Raw genomic sequence first — 25713 nt, forward strand, 5'->3', positions numbered from 1 at the left:
CATTTCTGATAGTCAAAAAGTGAGCTGACAATCCATCCTGACAGAAAGAATGCAAATGTTCAGTGTAATATTTAGCAGAATTCCTCCCACCTTGGCAGTGGCCATCTGGAGTGTGTTGGCTGTAGCCACCTGGACACTGGCAGTGGAAGCTACCGAGAGTGTTAACACAGCCAAACATACAACCTGTGATAGCTGCAGGCTGCAGACACTCATCAACATCTGGAAAGATGGTAAGGAGGAAAAAAAAACCCAACAACTTTGTTTAATGTGTAAATGACACAAATACACACAGATGTGTAAGTACACTTGGCCGTTCACACACCTGTACAGGCGGTCTGGTCAGGAGCCAGCTGGTAGCCGACATCACAGCCGCATTTAAAAGATCCAAATGTGTTGATGCAGCTCTGCTGACACTGGTGCTGTCCTTCCTCACACTCATCTAAATCTATATTTAGAAACACACAACAATGACAAAAAAACATACACATACACTTGTGCACAGTCACAAACAGAGAAATACACAAGCTGGACGAGGATGAAAGAGAGGAGCAGATGAAAGGTGGTCATCTGCCCCTGAATCAAGCTGGAATCTGAAACCTCATTCATGTGTATGCATGTTGGCTTGCTGTTCTGGCTTGTAATGAGCAAATCATAATGCAGATGTTTTCTTGCATCCTGTTGTTCAGACAGGAAACAGGGATGTGCAGCGAGGACTCAGAAAGCTTGTATAACTGCTCTGCTCTGTGTTAAAATACCATTTTTCCAACCTGATGTTTCTATATGTACCTTTAAGTGGTTTAAGATCTTTTTACTTCTTGCGGATCAAAGGAAAAGAAAATCTTTTACATACAAGGGCTGAAAGTATAACCAAATTTCTTGTGTAAGAGCCAAAAGGAATGTTTATAAGCCCGCTAAACTGCAATGTCTGGACAAAACTATGACAAAGTGCACACTGAAAATGATATTGTTCTTTCTTCCTATTAATGCCATCCACAGTTGAATTAGTTGAATGAATAAATTGTCAGTCTGCAGGCATGTGTGACAACATACAGAAAAGATGCCAGCAATAAATTGTTGAAAGTTCTTGTTAAATTTCACAGCTTACTTATGCTTGTCTCTTAGCCATGAAACATCAAACACGTAATGTGGAGGAGATTCTCTGTTGTGCTGTAACATGCCTCAGTTGCTATTAAAAAACAAAAAAAGCCTGAAGGCATCCACAGAGAATTCAAAAAGAATGTTACTGAACAGCCGCTGCTGCTGCTAAAGTTTTAGAGAGGAAAAAAAAAAAAAACAACTCCCCAAAACAAATCATACTGACACACTCACCTCGACATGTTTGCCCATCATCCAGCAGAACAAATCCAGGTCTGCAGTGGCACTGAGTTCTAATCTGCATCTGGCTGGAGCTCTGGTTCTGGGATTGAAAGCACACTTGGGAACAGCCTCCATTGTTAACTGAGCATGGAGTCAACTCTAAAGCAGAAGATGTAACACGATCATCATTTAAACAGAAATATGACAAGAAGCTGCCTGATGAAACACAGATTGGTAGAATATTGGACTTAATTTGGAACAATCAGCTCCTCTGGTGATAAAATTATTTCCTCATTGGATTCTAATTATGTTAATACTTTCAGATCACTAAAAGAAACTGATACAGCCAGACTAAGCCAGCCTTTCTAAATGACTGGAAATATTTCATTTATTGTCCTGACACTTCAGAGTGGTCTGGGCTTTCAGGAGGGCTTAAAGAGACATAAACTAACAGAGCGTCAGAGTTTGGGATGAAAAAGTGCTAAAGCAATAAATAAAATATGTTTATGTATACATACATACATACATACATACATATATATATATATATATTTACATTTTTAGCATCTAAACTTCATATTGTAGCTCTCAAGTAATTACAGATTTTTACTTTGTCGCAATTAATTTAAATAATTTAGGTGTTTAATAACAATAATAATTATAAATGGCAATACTTTTAATAAAGAAAAAAACAACAAACAGAGAAGAAAAACAGAAGCAGAAAAAATAAATACTGCAGCATTACAATGACCCTTTGGAGAAAAATAGTGTTTAAGTTTAATTTCAAAAATGAAATTTTGAACCAGCAAATTAGGTCAGTAAGTGGTCTCTCTTGCACAGAGTTTTGGGTAAAGAAAATCCAATATTGAATATATTTGTATTTTTATTAATAGAAAATATATTAACAGATGTAGATTTTAAAAATTAAATATGTGTTGTATGATAATAATTTTGATTATAGACAGAAACTATTTAAGCCAGGATGTCGCACCTTAAACATGTGAAGAAAAACTTCTTATTCTGTGAAGGAATTTCCATCTTCTTTAACTAATCTGGGCACTGAACACCACTGCAAAGCAAGCTGGTAAACAGAAAGTCACTCAGTTTTGTATGAGAGAAGTCTTTTTTCTTTTTTGCTTCCTTGACTGGATGGAGACTGCGATCCTGTGATTTGTCTAAATGAATAATCATGTTAAGGCATGCATCCTGTCACGGGTTATTTACAAGCTGACCAGAATGAAAGTCAGAGCTGGTATGACTTTGGCTGCTTTTTGCTTATTTAAAAAAAATGTCAAATTTCAAGACATCTTGACTCACTATTTTTCTTTTTCTGAGTTGATTTCATTCACATGCTCACAAGAATTGCATTTTAGTTGGCATTTTTAAAGAATCTAATTATGAAACTATGTAACCACCTACCCAGACAAACAGGTGTGATTCCACTCCAGGTCCCACCTCGCTGGCAGTAACTGTGTATGTCTCCATGAGCCAGTGTGTAGCCAGGGTAGCAAGTGTACTGTATGTAATGCCTGAACTCTCTGGGACCAGGATTCTCTACATTACGGAAGTAGAAGGTCCCATGAGCAGGCACAGGTGGGTATGGGCAAACGGGTCTTCTGCTGAAACTCAGAAGCTCAGTGAAGTTTTGATTTTCAGCCCAAAGAGTTGTCAAGTCAGAGGTGGTCGACATGTTTGGAGGAAGAGTGGTGTCATTTGGTGGTTGTGTTGTCGTATTAAAGTTGGAGATGCTGGGAATTAGAGAGGTTGATGCAGCAGGTGATGAAGTGGAAGTGGAGGTTGCTGTCAGGATATTTGATCTTTCTGTCGGTTTCATTTGATCAGCAGGCAGAGGATGAGACAGAAAAACAGACTGGAAGCCAGTTTCAGCCTGTTGATCTTTGTTTTCAGCTTCAGGAGGAATTAAAATTTCTTGAGATGTAACAAGTTTGTGAAATCCAAGCACAGGCGAAGCAAAGTTTGTGTAGTGATGTTGTGAACTTTGCTTGACAGCAGAATTTGTGAAAGCGGTGACATCTGGTGTCTGAGCAGCTGAAAATGAAGGCGGTGAAGATGTCAAATGCTCTGGTCTTGACACTAATGACATGGTAAATGAGACAGTGGCAGATAAATGGTGTTTAGGGGCTAACATTTGTGTAACTCCATCCAACCTTCCTGCTTCCTCATGTGATGCTGTCACCTGGGAGCCATACCTTCCTGATCCTGGACTTGTATGGACCCCATCACTGACTTTTGAACTGGAAAAATGAGTGTGCTTCTGCAGTTGAGTTTTTGAGTTAGTCACATTGTTTTTATCAATGTTAAAACTTTCTGCTTCTTTGGATGAAGTATCAAAGTGGGGGTGTTGCTGGCTCTTCAGAGCTGCAGAAGCCTGGAGGTTCTGGTGTGTGTTTGACTTGTTCACATTAATACTTGTAATGGAGCTCATTATGTCTGACTCTATCAAGAGAAACAGAGGAGAAAAAAAAGGGAAAAGGGAAAGCCAATTTACTTGTATTGCACTGAGGCATTTAAGAGTGCAAGTGCATATATCATGTGCTGCTTTAACACCTGAGTTTTTCTATACTCACCTTTACATACAGGCTTTGTGCCATTCCAGGTCTGGCCCTTGCAGTATAACATTGAGGGTCCATGTAAGTGAAAGCCACTGTTACAGCTGAACTCTGCCCAGGAGCCATCCTCATTCATTCTGCTTGTCCCATGGATGAGTGACCCTGGGCTGGAGCAGCCAGAACCTTACAGAAGGGAGAACAAAGCTAGAACCAATTAGAAATTTTCTCTTGTTCTCCCTCTCAACTCTGACTTTTCTCAAACACAGTAACCCTTTCCGGTTTTGGATTACAAGATTTATATTTGTTATTAGTTGTAATCAATGTCAAAACATTGCTAATATAACAAGAACAGAGATTGAAATGAGAAAAGTTAGTAGATGAATTAAAATCCTCACCAACACAGACTGGGGGCTCCCGGGACCAGTGTCCAGACACACAGCTGCTGGTTGTGAATCCATGGAGCTTGTATCCAGGATAGCATCGGAAGACCACCAAGAGTCCACCATAACGGAAGAAGGTCTGCCCGTTGTCCAGGTGTCTAAACCCATTGCATCCCTTTTCTCCACATGCTGCAGACATTTTCACAATTAATACCTGAAAACATGGCTCCTATTTCCAAACAATTTGAAACTCAAATTCAAGAAATACCTGGAACATAGATACAAAATAGTGTGACTAGTGCTGCCAGTAGCCACTTCTGACCTCCCATCCTCATGTGTGTTCAGGATGACACTGATCTGAAGAGCTGAGGTACTTCTTAAGGGGAAAAAGGTGGGAAGAGGAGTGACAGACATGGAGAGCAAAAGTGAGATTACGGGGAGTTGAAAAACTGGTCTGGGACTGCTAAAGGCTACATATGGGAGGAAGGAAGAGAGGAGGAAGGGGTAGAATGGTGCATAAGCTAAACATTCTGACAGATGGATAGAAAGGTAGCAGGAAAGATGCATTTTTTTTTTTTTTGCTTGTGACTCTTAGTTTAAAAATAGTCTCTTTAGCTCTGTGTTTATCTATGACTTCTTTTAGCATAATGCAACTACTTTGTGCTGCACATGTGCAAAAGTGTATGTGTGACAACGTCAGTAAAATCTGAACCTGTTATTTAGCTACTAGCTGACAAGTTGCCCAGGCCTGTTTAAGTGTTTGTATTTAGGTCAGGGAGCATGCCAGAGTAAAGAAGCACATGCACACAGCAGCACACTCTGATAATATACACAAATACAAAACTTTTAAAATTTATTTTCTTTAGAAAAACTGTTAACTCTCTTTATTTTTTAACACTGAAACCTTAAGTTTTTTTTAACACTATATGCAACTAGTATCCTACAATTTTTTCTTTCTATAGACATATATGCCAACTGTTACAATCCAATTTACTGAACATTACTATATAATTCATAAAGCATATAATGTTCAGTTATGGTAATCAGAAATGTGTCAATATTATATGTTTATCTATAGTTAAAGTTGCATTGATTTACAGCACATTTTAACAGATGCTTGTGATGCTTTTACTTTTCCATCCACTTATAACAAAGTGGCAGGATATCAGATATACACCTATATATAACATAGAACAGTACAACATAATAGTCTAAAAGTCACTTATAAACATAACTTAAAATCTCGCAAATAAAAACAAAACTTTTACAATGAGAAAAACATCAGAAGTTAAATCATGAATACTGAGAATACTGGAACTTTAGCTGCTGTTAGAAGCAAGATCTGCACACATCAGTGTACATAAATAAGAAACATTTTCTAGCATAATTACATGTTTATGTTTCATGTCATCACAAAAGTACCAACGTTGGTATTCAATAATTTGCCATTTTATTAAAATATTCTAATTTAGCTAAAGTAATTATTTGTAATTATCTCAGAAAACCTCTTTTTGGTACTTGAATATCAAGAACCTTGCCTTTTGCAAACATAACTTCAAATGCTAATTAATTTCATAGCATATCCATCCAACAGCTGTCAACACAAACAATGAACAAATAAAAATCTTTTGGGGATATATAGTATAACAGAAAAAACCCAAACATTTTATTTCTTGCATTCATGCTTTCCCAATATCCTTCCACTGCTTTTTGGCTCATGAATACTCCTTCCTGTTCATTTTCTCACTGAGTGGCTGATCCTTGTTGTCCAGTTTGTGAACCACTCTGAAGGCTTCTAGAAACTCTGTGAAGTCTATACTGCCGTCCTTGTTGAAGTCAATACTACGGGCCAGATCATCAATGGCTCGGTCGTCAATGGCAACCCCCAGGTGAGCACTAAAAAGGCGCCAGGTGTGACGAAACTCTTCGATGGAGATGAGACCTTAACAAAACACACAATATCCACAAGCATAATGTGGTGGAGAATGTCTAGATGCATTTCAATATGACCTGTAAAGATGTTTTATATTTTTTTATTTACCTGAATGATCTTTGTCTATAATGTTGAAAATGATCTCTATGTCTGTCCTGTATCTGAACAGAGTTTCAGCCAAGTTTGGAGAGACCTAGAGGGAGAGATAAATTAGAAAGACTGTAGATTAGGAAACAACAACATGATTTTATACTTGTTTCTCTGAGGTACTCTGCTGCAGTAAGTATTGTGATTTGGTTGAATGCATTGGTAGTATAATGCAGTAGTATGATTGGACAAAAACCTAAAACACTGGACAATGGAACATTACAGACTTAACGTAGAAGATTTCAAGCCTGCTGTTGCTCCCTGTGCAAAGTAAATATATTTTACATAATTTAATTTCCTGCATTTAAATGATCCTCTTTGTTTATTCATGTTAAGTTCAAGTTCAAAGCATTTATTGTCATGTGATTCCCCAAAAGATTCCCCTGTGTTTCACCACTTTCGTTAAACATTGCAGTCGAGTAAATGGACTTTCCACCCTGTTTCTGACCTGAGGCAGAGGAACTCCTGGTCCCATGTCTTCAAAGCAGGATTGATAGTCAACGCTGCCATCTGGTGTAAGATGAGCTAAGTGCAGGCGAAGAGTCCTCCACGGAAGGTCCAGTCTCAGCACAGATTCTAACACCTCAGCCCATTCACTGACTGACACACTACCTGTAAAAACAATAAAATAAAATAAAAAAGATGTGTTTAAATATTAATAACTGCAAATTTCAAAATGGCAATAAATAGAATGAAGAGAGCACCAATGTCATTCTGGTCATACTGCTGGAAGCCTGCCATCAGTTCAGAACGATGCGCAAACAGCTTCTCCTTTAAGGCTCTGAGGGCAGAACCTTCAGCAGCTCGCACCCTGCAGACACAAAGACATCTTACATCATAAAATGGTAAAAATGTCAATCACAATCATTAAGCGATTCCGTATTTATACTAGCTGTTGTTAAATCTGTCCCATAAAACACCTGATGTACCTCTGTGTCAGGGTGAGTTTACGGGTTGTGCGGCTAACTTGGTACTGGTAGAAGCGGGGAACCAGTTCTCTGCCCAGTTTGATATAAGCGCCACGATTGCTGCCCTCCTCATAATAGTTTGATGCTGAAAAAATGGTAATCACCTACAATTTTCACACATTTATGTCAGCTGGCTTGTACAAATTAAACTTTTGGAGTATTTTCATGAATTCACTGCCTCTTACCTGTCCACCATGGCAGAGCTCATATCCCTCCTGCTTGCACTCATGAGAGCGGATGAGCAGCTGCAGTCCATGTTGGAGCAACAATTTCTGGGTGACATCAGGGCCAAAATAGCAGCCCCCACCTCTGAAGGTATTAGGGCTGCAGCCTTCTTGGGTTTTAGGGTCACTCCACAATATATCCACAATCTGTCAAGAGGGAGAAGCAGATGGCAGTGAAGTATCCACATTATCCACATTATCGTGGTGCTGAAAGCTGGAAACACAAATCTGTTTTCCAATTAATTCATTGCTCCAGTCATGTAAAACAATGACATCTCAGGGTTGAGACCAGGAGGCAGAGTTCATTCCACTGTACTTCTCTGCAGCTTCCCACCTGCTGCCACATCTGCTGCAGGTCTCAGATATTTCATGGTTCCATATTTTTCCCAACAGAGCACTTTGCTCTCAGGCTGCTTGTGGTTCCTAGAATTTCTAAAAGAACATTGTGAGGCAGAGCCTTTAGTTATCAGACCCCTCTCATATGGAACCAGCACGCAGTTTGAGTTTGGGAAGCAGACACCCTCTTTACCTCAGGCTTAGGCTGCTGGGGGGCAATCAAAGGAATCAGTTGGTGTCCTTAGCTAAGCAATTATTTTTATGAATTAGCTTATATGAACACACTTATCACAAATTTGACTAATGTGGCTCATAGAATAGATTTGTTTTACTTGGACTACAAAAAACTGGATTGTACCTTAAAAGTATCTTGAGATGACTGGCGCTATAGCATTAAAGCTAAATTTAATTGTATCAACCTGTTTCCAGTCTCTCTCGTGTTGTGGAGGTGATGGAAGAGGAATGGAAGACAGAGAGTCCAGGAAAGGCACTTGCAGGACATTGTAATGCATGCTGGGAGAAGATGGACATGGACGAGGTGAGGGGCAGGAGGGAGTTCGAGGAGAGCAGAGCGAAGAAGAGGACGATGACGAGGAGGAGGAAGAAGTGGAGGCAGCACTGTCTTGTCGGCTGGGCCTGCATCTCCTCTTTCTAGGGAAAAAAAAGACACAGAAAACAGTCTGTCACTTTAAATGCAGTCTGACTAAACATTGGCATTGGTTAGGAAAAAAAAACATATCTGTAAATCTGAGCATCTGTCAGACCTCTGGTTGGGGGTTCTTTGGCTCTTGTAGCTGTGACTGCTGCTGGGACGGGAGCTGTCCATCGACCTCATTCTTTTGGCATGTCTGCAGGACTGACCAATGTCCAGCTGCTCCAGACTGCGTCTGGGAAACCTCAGGGCAGACTTTACCTGGAACACCAGAGAAGGAGAACACATGAAGTATTTGTTCAGAGCTGTTACACACAGATTTCTAAAACGCTCAAACAAACAACAAACAAGTGCTAAATCTTAAAAAAAAAAGAAGTATTAAGCTTTAAAATTCTTTATAAACTCCACAACAATCAATGTTTTGAATGTAAATCTTTAATCAAGCGTTAAAATGTAGATTTGTTTCTAATAGAGCCAAAATTACCATTTCCACTCAGCTGTACATTTTCTACAAAGCTTTGCGGCCGATATTAAGTAACTGTTAACTCAGTCTAAAGCAACTTGTGTAAGACCTCAGAAAAACTGCAGCATAATACCTTATCAGCACCAAACGTACAAAAGTTAAAGCTCTTCCTCACCACTGTACGATGTGCTGTATTATCTTTAAAAAAAAAAAGTACAGAGGGTCTTGTCTCCATCTGCTACCTAGATTTGTTTCTCTAAACTATACTTTAAACTCACATTGAGTTAGGGAAAAGGGAGTTCAATAATGCCTAAACCTAAATAAATAAATGTTAACACAAATAAACATTTTACATTCAGGAACACCTGGCTGTAAATGTTACAAGAGATCACTGCTACCTTTCTTTATTCGGAAAATTGCCAAATTTGATTCATGTTTTTAGTCTATAATGTCTACAATTTGGATGGCTTTGTTGTTGTGTGTCGTGATGTGTACATGTAATAATTTTTGTGTATGTACCTGTATTGTTATAGTTCTGAGTGTCAGCCTGTCCAGCCACAGTTTTTCTCCTGGTTGAATTAAAGTTTTAAACATAACCTACCAAAAGTGATTATAGACACCAATTCCTCCAGATCCAAATCATTGTCTACTGAGCACAGTTTTTATTTGCTATAAATAATAATAATATTGTGAGATTTTCTCGTGAAACTTCTATCCAGTTGCAGATGTCAAGTTTCAAGTTGTTTATTCAACACATGCACATACAAGATGTACGTCAACTCTTCCATTTTTATTTTTTTGCACTGGTGGTGGATAAATGCTGGCTACTCATAGCCACTGACCTTGTGCCTATCTATGGAGCTAAGAAAGTCCAGGTCGGTCTGGTCTGAAATTCCTCCATGCACGATCAGGATCTTCCCATCAATGACTGTTGCAATTGGCAGAAGGCTGAAAACATCCTGAAACAGCTGGAGAATCTCACATCCATGAGTCTGCACACAGGAAAAGCAGAATTTATTGTGAGAGTCCCCAAAGAGCAGAATGAGTTCTGTATAAGTAAAAAAAACTAAGTGACAACTTGCATCTAGACTAAAGTGTACCTTGTACTTCTGCATGACTTCTTTTGTGAACCCATATCTGGGAAATAAAAAAATTGAAAAATCATGTTAAGGCTAAGGAATGCATTTTCATGTGTTTTTCTCTTCTCCAACACTGACCTGAGGTTCATTATGTGGTCCTCATGGTTTCCACGGTTCAGGTGCATATAGTCAGGGTACAACAGTAGGTAGGCAAACAAGAGGATTACCACTTCCACTGATTTCTTCCCACGATCCACAAAGTCCCCATTGAAAATGTATGGCGTCTCAGCAGATGGAAGTCCATTCTGGACAACACAAAAAAAATCCAATCTTTAGGATGGTTAATGGAGATTTCACACTCAGGAACATTTGCTTGTTTATGGCTTTTGTGAATCTACACTCGCCAGCCACTGTATTTGGCACACCCCGCTAGTACAAGGTTATACTCCCTTTTGTCTCCAGAACTGCATTAATTCTTTCGTGGCATAGATTCAACAAGGTGTTAGAAAAACTCATTAGAAATTTTGGTCCATTTTGACATGATAGCATTACATAGTTGCTGCAGGTTTCTCAGCTGCACATCCTCCTACTCCCAACATATTCCAGTGGTGCTCTATTTAATTGAGATTTAGTGACTGTTCAGGCCAATGTCATGTTCACAAAACTAATTTGAGATGATTTGAGCTGTGTGACATGGTGCATTATCCTACTGGACGTAGCCATCAGAAGATGATACACTGTGGTTATAAAGGGATGGACACGGCCATTAACAAATTTTCAAGTAGGCTGCTACTGCTGTAGTCCATCTGCTTCAAGGTTGGACATATTGTGTGTTTAAAGATGGTATTCTGCATACCTTGGTTGCAATAAGTTTTTGAATCACTGTTGCCTTTCTATCAATTGGAACCAATCTGTCCATTCTCCACTGACTTCTGACCTCAACAAAGGATTTTTGTCCAGACAAGTGCTGCTCACTGGATACTTTCCATGTTGAGCAACTCTATAAACCCTAGATATGGTTTTCCTTGAAAATCCCAGCTGATCAGCAATTTCTGTAATAATCAGACCAGCCTGCACCAACAACCACACCAAGTTCAAAGTAACTTAAATCCCCTTTCCTATCCATTGTGATGCTTGATTTGAACTTCAGCAAGATGTCTTGACCATGTCTGCATGCTTCAATGCATTGGTTTGTTTGGCTAAATAACTATTCGTGTTGAAAAGCTACACAAAATGTGTGCCTATTTATGTGCCCTATGAGTGTACATAAAAAAAACGATATATCTGCTTCCTGGATGGACAAGAATGTAGGCATACCTTGTAAAATATAAGTAGTAAGTCATCAAGCCGGCCATGCAGATCCCCTGTAGCAAAAAAGAAAAAAAATTATTCATCATTCAAATTATTCAATCATAATTGAGCCCTGATTTATAGATGAGGTCTAAAATGTCTTAATTACATGCTAACAGCACACAGAATTAGACAATATGTGTTTGTTTCTCTCACAAGGATTCTTGAGTTTAATGAGATGCAACTTGATTTGAGGAAGCAGCTGTGGAAGAGAAGTCAAGTGCCTGCTCAGCGTGGAATCAATGACCTCCTTTCTTGGAACAGTGCCATTAAGATGCAGTAAACTGTACTTAAAACAAATTTAAAGACATCTGCGATAATTTGACTAGCAGGTCAGGTAACTGGTCATACATTTATTCAGAAGCCTACTGCACTGACCAAAGGAGTGGGAGTACATTCAACATCATCACAACATTAGAAGGCTGAAATTATTTCATGTTTTTTTTTCTGTACTGCAAAACGTGATGCAAAACAAAACAAGTGAAAGCAAGGCTGAGGCAACTCACCACATATGGTGATCTCCTTGGTGTAGGATGTTGACAAATTGATGATGTTTGGCATCTGTTTGAGGAGCTTTTTGGTCTCATAGAGCAGCTGCAGAACATATCTGGCATGGAGAGTCTGTGTGGAAGGAAATTCCTCATATGTTAAAACTGACCCTAATACAAACATGAGAAAGATTAAAGCTTTATATCTGGTACCTGCTGCTCCTTAAATGCACATAGGAGAGCATTTGTATCAGAGACAGAGAGAGGAAATGATATCCGGGGTCCGGTGTAAGACTCTGGTATGGAGATCAAGTTGTAGCAGGTCTCTCTGTCTAACCAGGGGTCAACCACTGGGTCCAGCAGCTGGGAGATCAAGTCTGCATTTACAGTGTGTGAATTTGTTAATACACTTAACTCATAACTTAATTTCACTGCTGTCTTTTGATTTGGATTACAAGTAAAGTTAGGGTTCTACAGCAGCTGCACAGAATCCTCTTCCCTAAACTTGAACCATTGTATTGAGAATCCACAGCCAACAAGACAAAAAAAGGCAGAAATAAACTGAATTTTAATAAGGTGATTTAAGAAGAATATACTATTTCTAGTAATAATAATATTAATAATAATTTGACCCATCTCTACATTTACTAAAGAGCAGTGGGCATGTTTCGGCCCCTGGAGTTAAGGGCCTTGCTCTGGGGCTCACAGTGGTTCAACCTCTGTTGGCACACCAGAAATGTCCTGAATAATGACACTGTATAGAACCTCTAGAACTTTGGTTCCCGACTGTTTTCTGTTGACGACTCTCTTCATGCAAACATTGAAAAGCCATGGACCCCCTGCCCCACGCTGTGCTGAAACCATCCTTAGTTTTATGCTTTCAAAAGTGAGATTTTCACCATAAATAATGTATTCTGGCTGTTTCCTGTCCTTTGATAAAGCCAAAGTTAAATTAAAAACATAAAGCCTTACTTTTTTTTTCCATAAAATAGGAACAATATGGGCATTAACCACAATGGCTCTGAATGTTTAAAGCATCAGGGACCCCCTGTGTTCTTCGGGGGCCCCCCTTGGGGTATTATATTTAGGCCTTCGGATTTTATATCTCTGGTCATGTCTTCTTGAGCCACTGCCAAACCCAAAGGTTTTGGTATAATCAACACTAAAAAATGTACAGTAAAATCCCTACACTGTCCTTGGCTCCACAGGCATATCAGTGATCACAGGCATGTTTGTACCTGTGGTCAAATGCACTCATCACTTTAGATACAATATGAAATCTTTTGTTCCAGCCCAAGAACTTCTAATGAATATGCACTATTAGAGGCTTTTGATTCATTTTAGTCAATTTAGACCTGATGCAACATATGCACACGTTTACATTTTGAGCTTGATGTAACAAGTGTGTTGCATTATCAATTTCAAGACAAACAATGATTTCCTTCTTTTTTTCAATACTCATAACCTTCAGGGCAAAGTCATTAACAGTCTGTTTTAGTGTTTAGCTTATTTTTTCCAGAAAGCCACAGGTTTCAGAATGAATTTTAAACAAAGCCTAACATTTAAATGTATTAAGATAATACTGAGTCCTAAATCAAAATATATTTTTTGTACGGGTTCCAATCTCTAAATTCTTATAACAAATAGCTTGTCACAGCGTCATATCAAGCTCTACATGACAAGGGCACTCAAATATGCTAATAAAACCTGCCAGCCTCTAATTTATGCAAGGCAGGAACAGACATCTACCTACAGGCCCATTTCTCCTTTGTTAAATCCATTTCCCTCTGTGCCTATCTAATGGCCTTTGTTCTGTCACACACACAAACACACTCGGACGGATGCCAGAATCTGCTGTCTGCAGTACAGACCAAATACAGTATGGCCAAACTGCATGTTGACTTAATGTAAAACCTACGAAGAGGATGCCCAGCAGAGCAGTAAGGCTGATCTACAGAATAGTTCGTCAATGAGAAATTATGCTTCATAGCTGGATGAGTGGGTCAATACACACTCATGCCACAGCTGTTTTAGTGCTACACACCAACACATGGGTCTCTGCATTCCCAGCAGTTGCTAAGCAACAGTGTATGTGCAAAGGGTTTTCTTATCTAGACCAAAATGCAGTTTTATGACATAGCTGGTGCAAATTTATTGAAAAGAAACAGATCAGTATACACTCCTAAAAAAAAAAAACAACTACTAGTTACTAGGTGATGACTGGTGATCTCTAAAATGTCATCTCTTAATGTTAGTAATTATAGTGAGCACACAAGCATCAAATAAAGGTAAAATGTTAAAAGCTATAAAGGATATAAAAGTAAAAGCTAACCTAAAAAATTGGAGCTTTTACTGTGCGTGAGACACAACAGCTGTTGGTGCTATTAGACTAAAATCATCCACTCAAAGAGTGAGTTCGCAGTCCTTGAGTTGGCTGACAAAAACACATCTAAATATAATCATAATTAATAAGGCTTTTTCTTTTTTTACTCTAAAAAAGTTACATTTGCATATTAAAAGATGACATTAGGTTAAATTTCTACTTTATCATCTTAGTATTTAAGCAGATTACTATAGCTCCTGACCTGGCCCGTTTCCATTAAGCTGAGTGAAGTTGTCCAGCATGAAACTGAAGAAACTGGAGAGCTAAAGAAAGAAAAGCAAAATGGACAGACCTGTAACTTTTATGATGCATCTAAAAATGAGAACAAATGTGTTTTTGAGTAGCAAGAAATGCCTGGAGTGAGAGTCACCTGTAGCTGGTCTTGCTCTCCGGCATATTCAATGGACTGAAAGATGTTCCAGGTGTACCTGCGCCTCATCTCAAGACGGGCCATGTAACGTCGGTACCATCGCTGGATCAAAACAGCTGCTTTTATGGCTGCAGAAAACACCAGTAATGTTTAATTAACTGAATAGGCCTGCTATATTATTTGTCTATATTAACATATATAAAAATTCATGTGCACTACCAGGAAAAATTAGATTAGATTTAATGGGAAAGTGTGTCCAAACTTTTTACTGGTTTAATACATCTAAACTCTTATTTATGAGTGGCTTTCTAGAACTGTGTCAGCTTTAAATTCTGTTTCCTTAACAAGTCACAATGTGTATTTTAACATATTGTAGCCTTCATAAATACATAAAAATGCACACAAGACATACATGCACATCCAGCATGTCACTGACTGATTTATAAAGATGAGCAGGGTCTTACTCAAAGCTGGGCAGGGTGTTTTAACTGCTTTATCTGTGAAAAGAAACACTACAAGTCAGCATAAGACACTGGTAATTGAATAAAATTATGTGCAAGGGTACACACAGATAGACATACAAAGTGAGGGAGATAACAAGACACAAGGGAGGTCATGTGCAACAGCGGGACTATAAAAAGCTACGCAAATTATAGCAGCTTTTGGGAGTAACTGCACTCATTAAAGAGAGCAGAAAAGACAAGCTGTGAAGAAAAACAGAGGGCCATCTGTCAAACATCTGTGTGTGTGCAACAAGTCAGAGGAAAATAACAGTGTGACAGAAATGAGTAAAACACTAAACCGTAACATAGTGGCATGGTTATTGAGGAGTACTTTCTAATGATGCTTCACAGAGGAGATCACTAAGATAGAACTAAAAATGTTTGCTTTAAAATGCATTTGTGGAATAAGTATCAGACTTGATTAAAAGATATAACAAAATATGCATGTGAAGAGGTGTCATCTGTAGTTTTTAAATGAGGATGCAAGTAATAATTATTCTAATTTTTCTACGTCTGCTCAGATCTTATTCAGCTAGTACCTCCTTGGGAGAAACTTGGGGAAGAAGGGCATTAAATATGCTATTCAGTTTTCTTGAAATCAACTGAAACCACTAAAATTTTAAACATATCTCCATGTGAGTTAAAAGAAATTTTGAAGGACATAAAAATTACAAGTGTGGCAACAGATAGTGACAGCAGTTCTCCTATTTTCACTTGCTGCGACTGTGATAATGAATAGCTGTGTAGTGTATTGTTGAATGAAAAGCGTTACAAAACCACTATTCATAGTTGCTGTTTGACCCTCGCAAAACATTAAGCCTCACAAGTCTTTTTTTCCCCTAAATTTAATTTCTTTGATATATCTGGTTGTGTATTGTTCATTTCATTTCCTTTATCGTTATTTCTAAAAACTATATAAATCCAATTTATTAGAAGGACATACTTTGGTTTTAACTGCTCAAAATGAAGCACATCAAATCAAGTCTGTGTTTTCTCGTTAAATAAAGGTTAGACAAATATTATATAACTATTATATTTAAATGTAGTCGATTGTCTATAAACAGTTTCCTCTGCATGATGTCTTCAGGTGTTGTTCTGTCCAAAACACATTAATTTTCCTTTATATAAACACCAGCAGGAAGAATTTATTTGTAACAATTTCCAAGTAATTTTTTTAAGTAAAACTGTAAATCAATTACCACATCAGCCTCTGTTTTATCCTTTGAAAATGGTTTGTGAGCTGTGGATTTAAAGAAAAATTCAGTGTATTCACTAAAAGGAGTAGCCTATGTGGGTTTTTCTAGAGTTTGACTTCACTGCCTACCTATAAAGGGAGAAGATATCTTTTTATTTCCCAGTTTGTTTTTCAAACATTTTCTCAGGAACAGCACACCTTAGTAATAGTAATATTAGTAATCTTCAGTACTATTTATTAGTAATATTTAGTAATATAATGGATTAATTACATGGACTATAAAAAAAAGGTTAACTGCTGTTTGAAACCAAATTTGTCAAGCATTAACTCATTACACATATTTACCTGTTTCCGGTCTTTTCACTTGTGTTTCTGTGGCAACAGAGGTGCCACATCCCATGGTGGCTAAAGGAGAGATTCAGGGGTCACATGGGTCACTTCTTCCAGGGCAGGATGAGGTGGATGACATCTAAACAGCTGCATGTGACTGTTGGAAAAAAAGACCTGATCTGTGGTGTCCAAGTTTCCAAAACAAACACTTAAATTTGTGCAGGACAATGTGGCCTCCTTCAGTTGAAGAACGTCGCGACAGCGAAACAAGACCAAACTTGTAAATGGCTGCAAATCCGATAAATACTTGGTAGAAATGCACGCAACAAAGAGGGAAAAACAAAACAAGCTTATTGTGGTGTCTTTTTTTCATACAGCATCAGACATGAACAAACGGCGCATTCAGTGCAAGCCATCAGGTTTAACGGTTCCTACCTGGAGCCGCGCGATCCAAACGCACTTCATTTGATGGAGGAAGACGTTGAGACAAGGCTGAGCTCCGTGCGTCCTCAAGTACTTTAATGAGAAATATAAATTCAGAGATATGACTGAAAATTCCCAGACAAGACGTCGATACAGGAAGAGTTGCAGCATAACAGCACAAAGAGGCGGAGGCATCATCAGGTGGATGGACACGACCACAGAAAGTCAGTGCGGGGGGGCGGTCGCTGTTCCACCACCCGTCATCACTCCTGAAACTATTCATGATTTGGAGCACAAATAAATGGCACATATTTTGTTGGTAGTTTGCGCTCCAAATCTTTAGACGTTCTCATAAATGGGTCCGTAGTTGCACTTTGTGTTACGTTGTCATTAACACAATTTGCCATAATTAACCATTGGAGATGAAAGATTTATATTTGGTGTTTTGTACTTTAGGTTCTGTACAAAATTTGGATGTAAAGATTTGATTCAGGATACATTTAAATATTTTTTTCTAATGGATTTGAAAGCCAGAGATGTTTGATATGACCACCTCAAATGTGTGCAAAGCCACTCAGCTAGACTGCATAACTTGCTTTTGTAACCGATTATTAAATTATAGTTGATTCAGTACAGATGTGCAATTCCTGATTTGTTAATTTGTGATATTATTGTAGCAGATCTGAATCTGTGTGAATCATATCATATAAAGAAAAGCTATTTACACAAATCAAAATGTTTCTCCTTTTAGACTCAACTTAAAAACAGTATAAGATAAAATTCTACTGTAGTCCAGACTTTGAGGACCACTGTCCTGCAGATTTGAGACATTTCCCTGCTTGGCTTGAATAAAATTAAATGAATCTCCTCAGCAACTTGATTCCAACTTCTGGACAAGCCTGTAAAATGACATTCAATGCAGCCAAATATGACAAAGCATTAAAGGAATAAAAAAATAAAAAATAAAAGTAAAGCCAAGTTGAAACTGACATTGCCAGTTTAATCGCAAGAAAAACCCCATTTAGCAAAAAGTTATGTTACAGTTGTGACAAGTAGACAAGAAAGCACCCAATAACTCAAAAGTGCCCTTCTTCCTGAGATGTAATACTGAACATGCAGCTTTTGAATATAGATTAAAGCATAAAAACTTGTCTTTATCCAATTGTTCTCAGAGGACTATAGCCAGGTGCATCATCCTGAAGTATTTAAGCTAAAAGTTGGTAATGCCAGCACCAAATTAGAAACAAGAGCATGGACCATCCAAACAGTTGCCCTCCTGCACCATTTGAAATCTAGGAATCCTTCACTGACCAACTCCTTGTCAACGTGAATTACTTTGGCTTAATAAAAACAAAAGGCAATTAATTAAAAATTTTAAAAATAAACTTTTATTATACAATAAAAACATGTTTAGCTCAAGTCTCTTGACTTGTGAGTCTTTATGCAGCAGCTCTTGAACAAATTCTTTTCTGTACAAGTGTGACTGCAGCATTGATCTCATGCAGTGTGATGATTTTTAGTCTGTTGGTCTTTGACAGTCGAGATGCTTCTGAGCTCACCAGTTTAAGAAGAACTGGCCTGGGAAAGCTGAGCCCCCGACTCACCAGGAAGTCTGAACTCCTCATCCCAGCTGGACTAACCTGTAGGACATAAGATTGGGGAAGAAAAAGTAAAAATTAATAAAAATCAAAGTCAATGTTACAACATCCTGTCATTGCCAGATTTTTAAAAATCAAGTATTAAACCTCTTTATGAGCTCTGTAGATAACATTAGAATACCCTCGAAGCCTCTTTTTAGTCAGTGGAGGAAATCTGCGTGCTGCTGGAATAGATGTCTTCATTTTCTTTCCTGAGGTGTTTAGAAACACATTTCACAAAGAAACTAATGGAACATACCAGCCATTTATTTTTCTAATGTTCTTATTGGACCAGTACTAAGACACACAGGACACAAGAGAGTGTGAGTAGACAAAAGGAAGTTTTAATGAATGCAAATTGAAAACATCTTTGCTTAATTAGGCTTAATTACTTTCACCCTCTTTGCTTTAAAGCCCTCAGTGGGGGTTAAGGGACTACCTAAAGTGGAAAAGTCAAGCTGAACTTGTTAAGTTTAAACAGAGTGGTTGACATTTAGCTGCTTGTGATCAGTGCTTATTGTGGTTTTTGATATTTTTAAAAGACAACTCAGAGGTTTATATGAAAACAATAATGCTGAAAATCCTCAGTTTTAAAATTTAAAAACATTTAACTTGATGAAGTTATATTTTCTCTTTATAAAAAATTAACAGTCTTCTTAATTCTTAATTCTTTTTAAAGTTATTAGCATGTCTTTGGTCCAGATGTTACATAAGGACTTTGTTCTTCTTATATTTCCCATTAAAGATGTCATGATGATTATTAATCTTCATGTGTAGAAAACACATGCTTACACACTGATGCTCCAGTTTGAATAATCTAATTATCTCAAATATAATATATTAGCCAGTGGAACCATTAAACTATTGGTTTGAATTCAACACTAACATTGTTTATGTACTTTCGCTTAAAGAGTTTTCCTGCTCTGCAATCATATTTTCAGATTGTTGTGTTGGCTCTTTTGGTGAAGGATAAAATAAAGGCCAATTCTCTTGAGGGGGCTGTATATTTAGAACTGTTGCCTTAATATAAGCAGGTTTCCTGTCTAAATCTTAGCTGGAGTTTTTCTCTGTGAGGTTTGCACATTCTCCCTGTCAATGTCTGGGTTTCTATGAGGTTGTCTCCCACAGTTCTGTGTCTGAAACATATAACTGAAGGAAACATCACCAAAGCTGGGTCCAATGTAAACAAGATAATGTATATCAAAATAATTTTTTTGTCTTTGGCATCTCTTTGTTCAGTTCACAGATCCTGGTATATCTGTGAAAAAAGAATTTGTCAGATAAACTGATTTTTATAGACTAATTTACATTTTTATTTATTTTTTGTTGCCTAAAATATAAAATGTTTAAGTATTGCAACTTTTTTGTATTTCTTCCTTTAATTTTACATTCAAAATAAACTGTTCATGCAAATGGGATTGCAGCTGCCACAGCCTGTGAGAGCCTTATTTTTATCCAAAAGCAAACCTTCTGCCTCGTCATATGGATTACAAGACTCAACATAAGTACCACCAGCCTCCAGCCCCCCTCAGTCTTGCTAGCTCATACACACACATGCATACATAGCCACACACACAAACACACACAATCATCTCAAATCTGTCACTTGAACCTGCTGGTGTTTGTTTCTCCTGAAGAATTTCTGACATGACTCCAGTGACTGTGTGGTGATTTCCAGTGATTTTGATGTCGTTGACGGTGGTGATGGTAATGGATGAGCAGCTGTAGGAGGGGCTTTGTCAGATAAGGATGGCATTAGGTAAAGCCATTAGTGTCCTGTGGATTATTGTAATCCAGCCTCTCTATCATTGCTGGCTGGGTTGCTCACTCCTCAGTCAGTCCCGTCTGGTTTGGAGCGAGTTGGAAGATGGCTCTAAGCATGCAGCATTTCCTGCTGGCTCTGCTTCTTCTTGGAGCTGACGGTATGATTTCAGTCCTTACAACCTGGTCTTTACTCATCTGTTGAGTTGTAAATGCAAATTGCAGATTTAAAAGGGTAAGGTCAGGAATCTTTATAAATGTTCAATCTGAGAAAACATTCCAAAGCCCACATCTGAAAGGATGAACTAGATTCTTACTGAGATTTCTATCAGTAACATTAATTCTGTGTGTCTGAATTGTGTTTGTTTTCCTTTTCTTAATGTGGTTAAACAGACAGATTGATGCACAGACTGTATTGCCAGAATGGCTGACTTTTGTGTCTTAACAGCCTCTTTTTTCCTCCTTCCTTCTGTGCCTCGTTGGATGGATTTTTTTCTTCCTGTCCATCTGGCTGGACAGTGTTCACCAGCATTCATGCGCAAGAGGTATGAAGAAATGCCAGGAACACAACAAATACCATAGATGAGATTAGATAGATTTTTTTCCAAAGACATTTAACCTTGTGTTAAGAAATGCCACTGGAAATAATTTTCCACAAAAACGAAATGTCCTTTAAAATGAAAGCTGAACAGCTAAACAGAACAAAATAAGAATATGAGTTTTAAATTTTCTTAACCAACTATACTTTTAAAATTACACTGAAACATATCTGATGATAATATTTTGGATTGCATATGAAAAATGCTGTTTTTCTTTGTCCGTATGAGGCTAAAGTGTCTGAAACCTGGACCAGCGATTCTTGCAAATGTGATTGTGATAAAGGTGAATCCCCAACAGCATTTTCTACTATTGGGTCTGGCTCCATGGTGAAAGGAGTGGATTGTATGCCTGGTAAGAGCCTCATTACATATAACCTTCTCTCTATTAATATGCCACATGTAATATAACATAATAATATACTTCATAAACATCTTCTGCTTACACTTTATTCATAATTAGTCCAGAGTGTTTATTTAAAGATTTAGACAATATACATACAAATCTGCAAGCTGACTGAAAGTGGACAAAGACAAAAAAGACATAAAATTATGTATGCCTTCTTGTTTGACCTACTGGAGACTATAAAACCCAAGAAAGTCTGCACCTATTGAATATAGTTTATCTGCTAAACATATAAAAACCCAATGTAGAATTTCAAACATGAAATATAGCAATGCAAATCTTTACAGACAGTCTAAAACATCCAGTTTTGGAGGTATTTTGCTTGAAAATGATTGAAACCTTTAATTCTTAAAAATCCACCATTTCATTTAAGATCTGCGGTGCAGATGGGTGGAGTGTATTAATGTGTATACTTGATAACAATCCCTATATGATCATGTGCATGCATGCATGTATTAGACCCCAGATTTGACTCCACAGGGTGGACATGCTCTAGTGGACATCCTCTGAAGTGATATGGATTGAACCATTAAAAGACACAGAATCTGACTCAGCCAAGGTTGCAGAATTCTCTACTATCTTGGTTGTTTTCTGGATCTTTATTTAAACAAGAGAATTGTTTAGCTTCTTTAGGATGTGGCAAGAATTTTTTAAATGTACACAAATCCAAAACCCTCAGATCCTGTTTCACAATATTAATCCTAGACCTTCACAAAGATTTGGATTTAAACCACAACTCTTGTTTGAAAATTAATTTTTCATTCTTGACTTTTGAAACAGAAACTTAGAATTGTTACCATGTAAACCAAACCTCATCACCATCATCGTCAACATCCATTAGTAATTAGCAAAGAGCTTTTCATCATATCACATTGCATTAATCAGCTAATGGGAATCTTACATGTGTGGATTTGCATGAAAGCTTAGCTTGAAATCTCCATGAACTCCATGAAATCATTGTTTCTTAAAACTTGCAATTAAGCATGCAAACTAACAAACTGCTGCCTCAAAAGATCTGATCAAAGGATCAAATCTGAATAATGTCAGATTTGAGGAGGAAAAGAAGATTTGATGTAACAGTGAATAAGTGTATCAGCCGAGTCACAAATTGCATGGCAACCAGTGATGGAGAGGAAAAAGAAATTCTGCAAATCGTCATTATCTCAGTACATGATGCAAAGATTATGGGGCTCCTAATAGACTCTGTCGATCACATTATTACAGAAACTAGTGATTACCACTACACGGACCAGGTGGTGGTGAAGGATCAGTGAGAAAAACACCTCCTGTACTGCATTACACTTGTTGCTGCAGCCCAATGTGTGTCTCACCTATTGGTTTTCTATTAATGTAGCCATCTGAAATTGTTTACCTTGGTGAGGAAATACACAAGAGAAGGCTCCGGATGCATTTGCATGGCTGTTATGTAAGCACTTATCTCACTGACTCACACAGATGCTTCAGCTGTGAGCGTAACACTGGGATTAGACAGGATGTGACCCTTTGCTAGATAGACTTAAGACAGTAGTAAACAAAAGAGCAGCCAGCTACATCCACTACAGTCTTGTTCCACCATCATTATTTTTATTTGACTTATTTCCAACTTCCCCTCTCATTTTTATAGCCATAAGCCACCAAAAGAAAGGGGTAGCTCAAAACATGAAAGCAAAACAGGCAGTGGAGAGCAGAAGATGGCCATCTGTCTGCCTGCTGCCCTAATGGAAATCACTGATCTCTCACTGTGGAGAATTAAACTACAGGCTTTTAGGGTAGGATATGGGTCACACTAGGACTGCTCGCAGTGGGGATCCTGGGAGTCAGAGGGCCTGAGGATGGAAGTCTGCAGGCGAGAGGACAGAGCAGAAAGGATAGAGTTAAGAATCCAGAGAGGCTTAGTGATGATCATTCACAGGTCACGTCTATGTGGTTTACTGCTTAGCTGTATGTGTTTGCGTTCTCCTCTCTCAGAATGGAGGTTTTCTAATCCAAAGCAGCCTCTTTATGAGAAAAACAAATACATTAACATACAAAACATATTTAAATTAAGTTCTGTTTTGTACTTGCAGAGTGTCCGTACCACAAGCCTTTTGGCTTTGAGGCTGGATCTGTGAACCCAGACCAGATCACCTGCTCTAACCAGGACCAGTACACTGGCTGGTTCTCCTCATGGCTTCCAAGCAAGGCCAGGCTGAACAGCCAAGGTTTTGGGTAGGCGTATGACAATTTAATGTTTTTATTTGTTTGTTTGTTTTCAGATGATGCAACAAAAGTATCTACAGACTTACATATGAATGTGCATTGCATGTCCTAAATGCTAAGGTTGTCATGCTGTTTGATTCCTCTAGTAAATCATTGCTTTTATCACATATTGCTAAGTATTATGTGTCAGAAAAAAGAAAATATGGTCTCCCTTAATGAGGACAAAAAAATGCTGGAGGCAGGTTGGGTAAGTGGTAAGCATTAAGCCCTTGATATTCAAGCAATATATTGCTGGTAAGGGTTAGAACTAATGCACGCATCCAGGTTTAGATGTTAAAAACATTCACGATTTAGATTAGAAAAATGTATGTTGCCACAGACTATGAACTTTTTTACCAATTGGTTTAGTTTACCATCACATGGTGTAGCACCTCCTGAATTGTTTGTGCAGACAGACTTACGTTTCACAGTTTTTGTTGAGACTGATCTGGTTAAGTCAAGCAAGAAACACCGAACAGCTGTAGTTTAGTTAATATTCCTCCCATGTCTTAGAAAATGTTACCTTTTCCTCAGTGTTATGTTTATTGGGACATTTCTCTGTTTTGTCTTTAGGCAACGACTAGAAGATAAATAATAAACTTTTATCTAGAATGATTTTAAAAAATAGAGTTCTTGAAAATCACTAATAATAATAAAAAAAAAAATTTAATAAATCATAAAAAAACAAAAGGATAGAATTTCATTTAGGTGCTGTCTTGTTGCACACTGTGTGCGATTGCCCGTGCTTGTGCTTCCTGTACAGGTGTGCCTGGCTGTCCAAGTTCCAGGACAGCACTCAGTGGCTGCAGATTGACCTGATGGAGGTGATGGTGGTGTCAGGCATCCTCACACAAGGGCGCTGTGATGCTGAAGAGTGGATCACAAAGTACAGCGTTCAATATCGCACAGATGAAAAACTCAACTGGATCTATTACAAAGACCAAACTGGGAACAATAGGGTCAGCTGACTTCAGACAAAACATTAAGACAGAATGAAATAATAGCAGAGAACTCATTTTGGCTGATTTAAACTGAATGTGCATTTTTTATTTTGTTATTGGGCTGATAGTGATGCCATAGTGAAAACCAAAACATATAAAGTTCCTGAACCACAAAATAGTTCCCATCTTTCCTAACTACAACCTGACCTCCTGTTTTTGTGCTCCCGCAGGTGTTTTATGGGAACTCTGACCGCTCCTCATCTGTCCAAAACCTCCTGCGGCCACCCATCGTGGCACGCTACATCCGCATCCTCCCTCTGGGATGGCACACACGTATCGCTCTGCGAATGGAGTTGCTGATCTGTATGAGCAAATGCATGTGAACCTCTCCTCCTGCCTCATCTCTCCTCATCTTAAAAGTGTGTGGCGTGTGATCATATATTCACAAATCTGGCTCCCAAATAGGAAGCAAACCCTAAATTTTTCAGTATGAAAAAAAAGTTTTTATAACTGACATGAATTCATAACAACAGGTTTGTTTAATGTACACAAGCTTTCATTCACTCTACTCTGCATTTTCTGGGCTAACCAGTTCTCCGTGGAGGCTTTCATTTTAAGAGTTCTCAATAAATTGCTCCATTTGCAGTGAAAGGGCATATTCAAAGCAATAATTTGCAGTTGAGGAGAGGCAGCGTTGCTATGGAGGATGTGGCTACAGGTCTGAGACAACCTCTTCCAAAACATTTGTGTTGTTGTTTTGTGGTGTATATTGATGTAAAAATATTTCTGCTTCGCCTGATATGTGAGTGTTATGTGACATCTATAGTTCTCAGTAATTGTCCCTTCACCTTGTTTACCCTAAAACGTAAGTTAAGTAATATTCCACATTTTTGGTAAAAACTCCAAAACACAAATGAATTCAACCTAATGACAGATATTACTGGTTTACTTTTTTCCTTTTTTTTCTCAAAATTAGTTAAACCTGTTAATGAGCTCAACTTTTGCACTAGACAATGTTTATTA

At 38.1% G+C, this 25713-nt stretch overlaps 2 protein-coding genes and 1 long non-coding RNA gene across 5 annotated transcripts; 1 reads left to right on the forward strand and 2 right to left on the reverse strand.

The window, feature by feature from the left end:
• Nucleotides 1–5170: 5170 nt before the first annotated feature.
• Nucleotides 5171–17338, reverse strand: ppef1 (protein phosphatase, EF-hand calcium binding domain 1). Of its 2 annotated transcripts, none has more exons than XM_041982260.1 (19): nucleotides 17124–17338; nucleotides 16704–16763; nucleotides 15125–15157; nucleotides 14661–14788; nucleotides 14493–14553; nucleotides 12121–12284; nucleotides 11926–12040; nucleotides 11387–11433; nucleotides 10208–10374; nucleotides 10091–10127; nucleotides 9833–9982; nucleotides 8640–8788; nucleotides 8295–8526; nucleotides 7501–7686; nucleotides 7277–7419; nucleotides 7052–7158; nucleotides 6796–6959; nucleotides 6309–6393; nucleotides 5171–6209 (listed from the first exon to the last, which is right to left on the reverse strand). In XM_041982260.1, the coding sequence occupies exons 2-19, from the start codon at nucleotides 16756–16758 to the stop codon at nucleotides 5983–5985; spliced, it is 2250 nt and encodes a 749-aa protein (XP_041838194.1). In that variant the 5' UTR covers nucleotides 16759–16763; nucleotides 17124–17338; the 3' UTR covers nucleotides 5171–5982. The 2 variants fall into 2 exon arrangements, with proteins under 2 accessions (XP_041838194.1, XP_041838190.1); XM_041982256.1 differs by having other exon boundaries at nucleotides 16704–16845.
• A 1141-nt stretch (nucleotides 17339–18479) lies between these two features.
• On the reverse strand, nucleotides 18480–19080 carry LOC121638299. Its single transcript, XR_006010007.1, has 2 exons — nucleotides 18857–19080; nucleotides 18480–18751 (listed from the first exon to the last, which is right to left on the reverse strand). It is a non-coding gene; the product is annotated as an uncharacterized LOC121638299 (long non-coding RNA).
• On the forward strand, nucleotides 18718–25590 carry rs1a (retinoschisin 1a). Of its 2 annotated transcripts, none has more exons than XM_041982862.1 (6): nucleotides 18718–18802; nucleotides 21029–21054; nucleotides 21337–21460; nucleotides 23578–23719; nucleotides 24513–24708; nucleotides 24921–25590. In XM_041982862.1, coding segments are annotated over exons 1-6 (642 nt in total). In that variant the 5' UTR covers nucleotides 18718–18801; the 3' UTR covers nucleotides 25074–25590. The 2 variants fall into 2 exon arrangements, with proteins under 2 accessions (XP_041838796.1, XP_041838789.1); XM_041982855.1 differs by lacking the exon at nucleotides 18718–18802 and adding an exon at nucleotides 20509–20670.
• Nucleotides 25591–25713: the final 123 nt, after the last annotated feature.

The sequence above is a fragment of the Melanotaenia boesemani genome, chromosome 1 (assembly GCF_017639745.1).
Source record: "Melanotaenia boesemani isolate fMelBoe1 chromosome 1, fMelBoe1.pri, whole genome shotgun sequence".
Lineage (NCBI taxonomy): Eukaryota > Metazoa > Chordata > Actinopteri > Atheriniformes > Melanotaeniidae > Melanotaenia > Melanotaenia boesemani.